This window comes from Arachis duranensis, chromosome 1 (assembly GCF_000817695.3).
Source record: "Arachis duranensis cultivar V14167 chromosome 1, aradu.V14167.gnm2.J7QH, whole genome shotgun sequence".
Taxonomy (NCBI): Eukaryota; Viridiplantae; Streptophyta; class Magnoliopsida; order Fabales; family Fabaceae; genus Arachis; species Arachis duranensis.
The window spans coordinates 3,250,266-3,258,721 of NC_029772.3; the positions used below are offsets into that span (position 1 = coordinate 3,250,266).

At 34.6% G+C, this 8,456-nt stretch overlaps 2 protein-coding genes across 4 annotated transcripts in view; both read left to right on the forward strand.

The window, feature by feature from the left end:
* Positions 1-817: 817 nt before the first annotated feature.
* Positions 818-6,161, forward strand: LOC107464496 (FRIGIDA-like protein 2). 3 transcript variants are annotated; one of them, XM_052260906.1, is made up of 4 exons: positions 818-1,709; positions 3,397-3,560; positions 3,665-4,142; positions 5,941-6,161. In XM_052260906.1, the coding sequence occupies exons 1-4, from the start codon at positions 1,085-1,087 to the stop codon at positions 5,982-5,984; spliced, it is 1,311 nt and encodes a 436-aa protein (XP_052116866.1). In that variant the 5' UTR covers positions 818-1,084; the 3' UTR covers positions 5,985-6,161. The 3 variants fall into 3 exon arrangements, with proteins under 3 accessions (XP_052116866.1, XP_052116864.1, XP_052116868.1); XM_052260904.1 differs by lacking the exon at positions 5,941-6,161 and adding an exon at positions 5,683-5,804; XM_052260908.1 differs by lacking the exon at positions 5,941-6,161 and adding an exon at positions 5,678-5,754.
* Positions 6,162-7,568: 1,407 nt separating this feature from the next.
* Positions 7,569-8,456, forward strand: part of LOC107464400 (probable pectinesterase/pectinesterase inhibitor 39) — a 3,938-nt gene continuing 3,050 nt past the window's right edge. Inside the window, exon 1 of the mRNA XM_016083346.3 lies at positions 7,569-7,983. Coding sequence (XP_015938832.1) covers positions 7,680-7,983 — 304 coding nt within the window. The 5' untranslated portion in view covers positions 7,569-7,679. The remainder of the gene's footprint in view (positions 7,984-8,456) is intronic.

Genomic DNA, 8,456 nt, shown 5'->3' on the forward strand with positions numbered 1-8,456 from the left:
AATACATCAAACTAAATTGAATATTCTAAAAATATAAATTAATAACTTTTAAATAATATTTAATATTTTTATATACTAACATTTGAAACACTTATCATTATAATCCTCTTCACAAAACATTCTTCATCCAATATTATCGTTGAAAAATTAGTGTATGAAAAGAACATAACAAAGATGATTTTTTTTTTCTCTTTTTTTTGCATGATATATTTTTTTATTTTTTATTTTTTTAAATAATAAAATCAAGAAGATGACAAAACATTAATAAAACACAAACAAAAAAAGATAAAGACGACAACAACATAAAAAAAGATGTGAGACATATTGAAATTTTATATTTTAGGACATAAGAAGAACAAATATAGATTAATAAAAATTAATCTAATACCTGAAATCTCATACTAAATAATATAAAATAGAGAATAAGCAAAAAACAAGAACTCAAATTAAATAAAAAGATATATTAAAATTAAAATAAAAAATAAAAAAGATAGATTAAATACAAAAAAAATATCAAAAAAACTTCTCGATCTAACTTATTTATGTGATAGTTTAAAAACTAAATCGAATAAATTTCTCAATTTTTTACCCAAATCTTCAATACAATAAGAGAGATTTACTCAATTTTATTTATCTATATCATAATTTTATTATAAAACAAATAAAATTTTACACCTTTAATTATTGAATGCGATTATTATAATTATGAGATTTTTATAATATTTTATTAGATTAAAATAAAAAACCTAAATTTCTAAATAATTTTTGGTTTGGTGAACATTTGAAGGTGGTATGAAATTGGGTTTTCACTTTTTAGTGAAATCAATCCACAAGAGTGACCCAACTCGCTGATTCCATCCCCAGCCGGCGGTAATCCTGCGATCACCCCTTTAAGCACTCCCAATGGTCGCTGAATAGTGAGTCAGCACAAAGAAACCGAACCTCACAGAAAGCCTTCCAAGACCTTCTCTCTCTCTCTCTCGGCGTCACCATCACCAAAGACACAACGTTTCCGCCGTTAGAAACTAACGGCCTCTTTTCAGCCGACGTGTTCCCGCAAACCTACGCCGTTGCTCGGCCGATCATGTCTTCCGCGTCGCCGCCTCCATCAACCCCAGCCAAAGACACGAACCTTCCGCAGCTAGAAACTTACGAACACTTTTCAGCCTGTGTGTTCCCTCAAAACTACGTCGTTTCGGGCTCGGTTATGCCGAGGTACGCGCTAAGCGTACTGTGCGAGAAGATGGACGGTGTAGGGTTGAGGAATTACCTTTTTGCCCATTTCAAGGACCGGATTAAGGTCCAGGCTGAGCTCCCAGGGGCGCTTCGGTGCGCACCAGAACCTGGTAAGATGGTTCTAGAAGCTCTTCAAGGGTTCCACGGTGGTAGTGGGTTTAATGATGCGGAATTGAAGAAGGTGAGGAAGTGTTGCTTGATGCTGATGAAGCAGCTGAGGATCGCGAATGCGTGGTTGAGCTCAAAGACGAGGGAGAAGGCGTTGGAGGCGGCGAGGGAGTGGAAAGAAAGGTTGGTGGCCATAGATAGCGGCAATACTCTGGTTGCGTTGGGTTTTCTTCACTTGGTCTCAGCATTTGGTTTGGTTTCTGAGTTTATTTTGGATGAGCTTGTGGATTGCTCGTTGGGTGCTACGATTCATGAGGAGTTTCCGGAGCTGTGCCGGATCACCGGTTTGGCTGATAGAGTTCCTGGTAAGGCTGTTGGTTTATAATATTTGAGAATTTGATGTTCTATGCCATACTAATTGTTAGTGCCTTGGTTTATAATTTAGGATTTAGGGATAAAGATTTATGATTTAGGGTATAGATTTGAAGTTAGACAAAATAATTTTAAAAAAATTGACTGATGTTAGCTGAAAATAGTTTGTTATCTTGCTGTATTCCTGGTATTAATGTGTTACCATGTATTCGTTTTGCTTCCTAGAGCTTCTGACATGCATTCCTTCACCATTGGTTGGGTGTGAAACTTATATCGAATAGGTCTTGGACGAAATGATTGGACTTAAGGCCATAGTTTGGGTTGAGGGGTAGATGTTTTGCATATAAACATGGTGCAAAATACAAATGGTCTCTCCCTTGGGCTAATAGTAATAGCACCATTACTCATATACCTCTTCCATGCTAAGGGGAATGTTTTCTTAGTTGTTGTCTGGAAATCATATATTACTTGTTATATTGCCTATTAATCTCGTCCATCTCAACATATCTGGGTCTGTAACAGATTTTGTACATGGCACTAACATTTCTCTTCAATATATTGACCTTGATATGTTAATGTTTTCAACATTATCATCACAAGGTATATGTCTTCCCCTTTGCATGGTATTAGCATTGTCCATGATTTTAACTTACATTTAAAGATAACACCATTCTGATGGGAAAAAAAAAAACTCGAAAATTTCTGTTACCTGCTTCATGCACACTCTATACCTTGTTTCCTATTAATTATTCAGCAGTTTTCTTAATTAAGTTTATATGGGTTACCAATTCAAGTTAATATTTCTTAACTTTAATCTTGAAGTGCATATGACTATACCATCTTAGAATACTAATTGCTTCAATTGATTTATGCATTTTGTAAAGCTCCATCGTACAAAGTAACTGTTGAAGATCTTTTTATTCCATTGGTGGAGCAAATAATTAGAGCTTCTGATAAAACTTCTTGGGTCCCTTTCTTCACCATTGGAAATTGGAAATGGAGTCTTGCACTGCTATTAACACTTTGCAGTGTAAGCAAGGTTTGATAAGGTTAATCAATGGGAGGTTTTCCTAATCCTCTGCCATTTAATGAAATCAGTTGGATAACTAGATTCATATTGTATATAAAAAAAAAGGAGTGAGAATGCAACCATAAAGCATAATCTGAGAGATGCCCAAAAAAAAAATTCCAAGTATTTGTCAATGAATGTAAAATCACTTAATTTTAATAAACTCGTTCATTTCCAAATTGATTTTGTGCAGAGCACTACTAACCTGCACAGAATGGTTAGGAGATTATCTTTTACACAAGCACATGGTCATGCTTACTTCCTAGAAGAGGTACTAACAGGGCAAGTAATTAGTTAAAAAATATAGTTTATTTTAATTTAAATCTTGTTATTCTATATTAGTATAGATTGACGTACACATGCATGCAGGGATAAAATGGTATTATTGTCTTGGATAAGCATGCACACAATCACACCAACACACACACACACACACACAGGTATCTTACTAGCGGTGCAAGTAATAAAGGGGAAAGTAATTTTGTTCAACCTATATCATGGCATTCTAGTTTTACATTGCTTTATAGATAAATTAACTCATGATTATAGGCATAATTCTAGTGTTACCCCAGACAATTATTAATAAGCCATTGCTTCTTTGTGCTTTGCAGATATTGTTCAGAAACTGATAAACAGGGGCAAACATATTCTGGCTGTCAAGTATGTTTTTGAGTTTAATCTTGTTGATAAGATCTCACCGGTTGCCATTTTGAAAGATTGTGTTGAGGAGTCTAAGGAACTTTCCAAAAGACTTACAGAGGAGGGAAAGACTCTGGTATGTCTTTGTGTGGGTGCACGCCCTACCACTCTTGATTGATAACCTAATTCATTCATAGTACCACTGCCCATATTTACTGAAAAATTGAGCTATCTTTTCAGATTGAGACTACAGCTAGAGAAATTCATGCACTGAAGTCTGTTATTAAGACTATTGAGTATCATAAACTCGAATCTGAATATCCGCGAGCTATAGTTGATCAGCGTATAGAGGAAGTGAGGAGGCACAAGTCAATGATAAAGAAGAAGTTAAAAATGAAGCGCCGCGCATGTGCACAGGCTTCTACTGCAAAGCTTCTGCTGCATCAACAACAACATCAGCCGCAGCAGCCACAGAGAAAGATGCAGATGCAGAGGCAGCAGCAAAGCGAATTTAAGCGCCCTCGAACTCAAACACCGAATGCAGTTGGTCATTCGGCTATCCAGAAAAATAATGTTAATGAAGGTGATTTAACAACGCACCAATACCAGTACTGTTGTGAAGAACCTCTTGTTCATTCATCAGTATGTTTATTTCAAGAACATCTAAATCCTTACATGAATTCAACAGCTGTGCAATTTGGCATGGTAGATCTTTCAGGTGGGCCTTATGGTAATATTCAATATTACCAACCTTATTACTCTCCTCAATGGTAAATCACTTGTCAATTTTGAATAAACTACTATTGCTACCCACGAAAGTTGAAAACACTAACACATATACCCATAGAAAAAGAAAATTACCATTTGTACCCATAAAACATGGGTTTTGTATAACATAATCATCCAAACACTAAAAAATCAGCTGAAAACTCCAAATTACTCTTATCATCACCACTACTACCATCATGCCCCCTCTCTCTCTCTTCGCATTCCCTTTTTCATTTTTCTCATTCCCACCCCTCTTCACAATGGACTTCCGCCACCGACCTCCCCCAACGCTATCGCAACGGCCAAGAGACTCGCAATCACAACCACTACACTTTCCCCTCCACCTCCTAAGGCCTCCGATGCCTTCCCACTCCCGATCTGCTTCGCCGAGAAGCAAACCCCATCTCTGCCTCCAAAAACCTTGTACTTGCTGGACTGCTTGAAGCACTGTCGCGCGACCACCATCAGCTATAGCGACTTCAATTCACCAACCATCAGCATTGCCACGCGACATCCATCAGCCACAATGAGCCGACGTTGCAGAGCGCGAGGACGCGGTCTCTGACGGGGATTGGACTCTGTGGCTTCGCAAGAAGATTGGAGGAGAATTTTATCCACTGGTGGTTGTTGTTGTCGTGACTTTAACACCTAGTTCTGCAATGGTACCCTTCAAACCTTCATCTCTTCTCTCATTTTTTGTTGCCCCCTTCATCATTGTTGTTGATGTTGTTGGAGAATGTGGAAAGGAGCAGAGACGAAATGTTGGACTTGCACCCAGATTGAATTTGTGGTGTTGGATCCGTTTCTTTTGCAATGATGTGGTTGCGATGACTCAATTGGTTTTTGGTTCTTCTCCATTTGATGTGTTCTACTACTGTTGTTGGTGCCTCTGTTGTAACAACACGCATGTTTCAGAGAATAATGTGATGAACTGATGATGCAGATGATGACAAGGTAATTTGAGATTTTTAGGTGATTTTTCGGTGTTTGGATAATTTTGTTGTGCGGAACTGTTTTATGGGTACAAATAGTAATTTCCTTCTTTTAAGGGTAGATGTGTCAGCATTTTCAACTTTCATAGATAGAAATTATAATTTACTCTACTAAGAAATTGTTTGGTTTTTGCTCTATTAAAACTACTTCTAGGTTAACTAAGCTCCATCTTTGTTGGTTTGGGGTTAGCAATCGTAATTTGATAGGATTTGGAATGCTAAACAGTTACGTGATTTTAGTTTCAATCAAGAATCTCTCTAGCAGGAGTTATTTACTGATTTATGTTAAAATGTACATATGTAATAGATAAATCAATTGAGAGAAAAAATTACACAAATGTCCTGAAGTGAAATTGGATACATGCATGTTTTGTTTGCATATTTATGCAAATCGAATCAATTGAATAGGTTGTTCAAAAATCTAGAAACTCTATCTTACTCTAAGAATAGGTTGTTCAAAAATCTAAACGAGCTACCTTTATTGAGATCAAAGAGAAGGTTCAGAGGAGGGTACAAGGTTGGTAGCGCAACCCTACAGAGTCTCATATCAGAAATCCATTCCATTCTAAATCAGTATTGGTGGGGAGAACATGGTAATGAGAGGCGTATGGCATGGGTGAGCTGGGATACTGTGACTAGACCAAAGGCTGAAGGAGAGCTGGGGCTCAAAGATCTCAAAGGAGTCAATTGGCAGGTAGGCCCCGAAACCACAATCAGCATTCTTCACTAACCATGGCTCCCTTTCACATTGGCCAGGAGCAAGCTCACATCCTCCAGAATCACAGGCTTTTCTAGGTTAAGGACCTGCAAACCCAACACAGAATGGAATCAGACACTGATTGAACAAGTCTTTCCTCTTGAAACAAGTCTCAAAATTCAATCAATCAAAATAGGAGATGAAGATAAAATTCAATGGGCCCTCAATAGTTGAAAGTGTTATGACGTAGCATCAGGATACCAAATCACATACCAGCAAAGGGTTCCGCCAGAATCAGCAGCCTCTTCCACCGAAGCTCAAACCAGTATCTCTGAGCTTTCTTTCTTCAAACATTTCGTTTCTTTCCCTTTCTAAGCAACTTTACTCTTTTCGTTTTATTCTAGCAAGATTGTTTAATGCTAGAAAGTTTTTTGAGAGATCCCCAATCTTTCATTATTGTTGTTCGGGAATGGATTCTCTCCCTTGTGAAAAAAAATTGAGAGTCTAAAGTGTGATTTTTAATTTTTTAATATTTTTTTTATATTTATTTTTATCCCACTTATAAAATTAATGATGAAAAATCACATTTTATTTTTTTAATTGTTAAAAAGAATTGAGAGAATTTATTCCCATTATTGTTCTATCCTATGACTTGGACCCATGCCACAGCTTTTTTTTTTGTTACTATTAAATAAATTCCTTATCTTTGAAGAAAAAAAAACATAAATATTCTTTTTTAATTATACTAGCAGTGATTGTAAATGTATAATAAAATATGTTCTTCCACAATTACGTTGTCAGTGACCATAAAATTGAGATAAAAAAAAATTGTTTCTTACTTCGCAGAAAATAAGTATAAAATTTTGAGATAATGTACAAAAATATAAATCTTCTAAAATGAAGTAAAATAAAAAATAAAAAATAATTAATTTGTCAAATATTTTAAAAAATTAATAAAGCGCTCAACCACCCCCTCCACCAAAGAAAAATTAACGAGAACCAATAGAACTATAGAAGATAGAAAAATTCACCTTAAGCATAAAACCATTCTTTTGAAAACTTACAGGAGTGGTCGATCAAACTGATTTAACCAAAAACTAGAGTTTAATTTTAATTTAATCTTTAAACAAACCATTTTTATCAAAGAACCGATGAATCGAAGAATAAAAAAGTTGACCGTAAACTAGTGAATTGGATTTAAGATGTAGGTTCTAAATCCTAAATCCTAATTATATACAATTTTTTGGATAGATTGTTTGTCTAAGCTTTATATAAAAGAAATAAAAAAATAATTAATATTTTTCGAATAATTTAAGAAATAAATAAATAAATAAATGTATATGTAACTTGTATCATCATGGAACTTGCGAATATTTTTGCTATCTCTAGTTTGTAACTAATAATAACTTGAGGGGTTTTTCTTTTCATGGTATTTTCTAGGCCAAAAGATTAAGAATTAAACTGTAGCGGATTTGAGTTTTATTTAAAGGTCTGTCGTTGGTCAATAAATTATTGCATGTACAAGATAAAATTCGAATGCCCAATACTTAAACGGTTGAGTAAATTGATTATTCGACCAATCCAAGTTGGTTACTTGAGCTGTTTAATTAACTCGGTTTGTTAATTATTTTTTTTATATGATTATATCAAAGCAAACACATCAATTGGAGTTTCACAAGTCAACGTGGCTTTACTTTGCTTTTATCGAAGCAGCAGGTATATATAAGGGACACATTCAAGATCAGAGCCATAGGTAGGAGAAAACAAATTATATTTAAAAAAAAAAGTTTAGAGTTGGATGGAGTCAGTAGGCAAAAGTAATAGGGAAATAGTTGTGGTGGTGACGATGTTTCTTTCAGTTTGTTTAGTGTGTTATTGCGATGGCAGTGTAATCGTATCGAAAGATGGGAACGGAGATTACAAAAGTGTGAGTGAAGCAATTAAGAATGCTCCAAAGTTGAGTGAAAGTGTTTACACCATTCATGTTCGAGCTGGTACTTATGAAGAGTATGTTGTTATTCATCATGACAAGACCAATATTAAGCTTGTTGGAGATGGTCCTCGCCACACTAAATTAGTTGCTTACCAAGGTTCCACCATAGGTATGTATTTTCATTTTATTTTTTTTATTTATTTATTTGCTCCCATCATTTCAACTTCAACAATTATTTAAAAAAAAAAAAAAGATAAAAATTACTCATGATAGAATAGATTAGAATGAAGACTTAAAATTCAAATCAAACATGCATGAAAGAGTAACTACTAATTATGATACTACATTGTTTCCTTCCTTTTTTTTCTTCTTCTTCTCCTTATTCAGCTCTATGCTTACTATTTGTAATATTTTAATACAGTGGGAGCATATGTGATGATTCACCTAAAAAATCAATATGTAAATAAGACGGTGAAAATTTACATATAACTGGTTTTGTGTGAAGTTAATATTTAAAAATTATTAAATAATTTAATAAATTTAATTAAATCATCATTTAATAATTTTCAATTATCAATTTTATATAAAAATGATTGTACATAAATATTCAATTTGAATTTTGTGGTACAAATTGATGTGCGT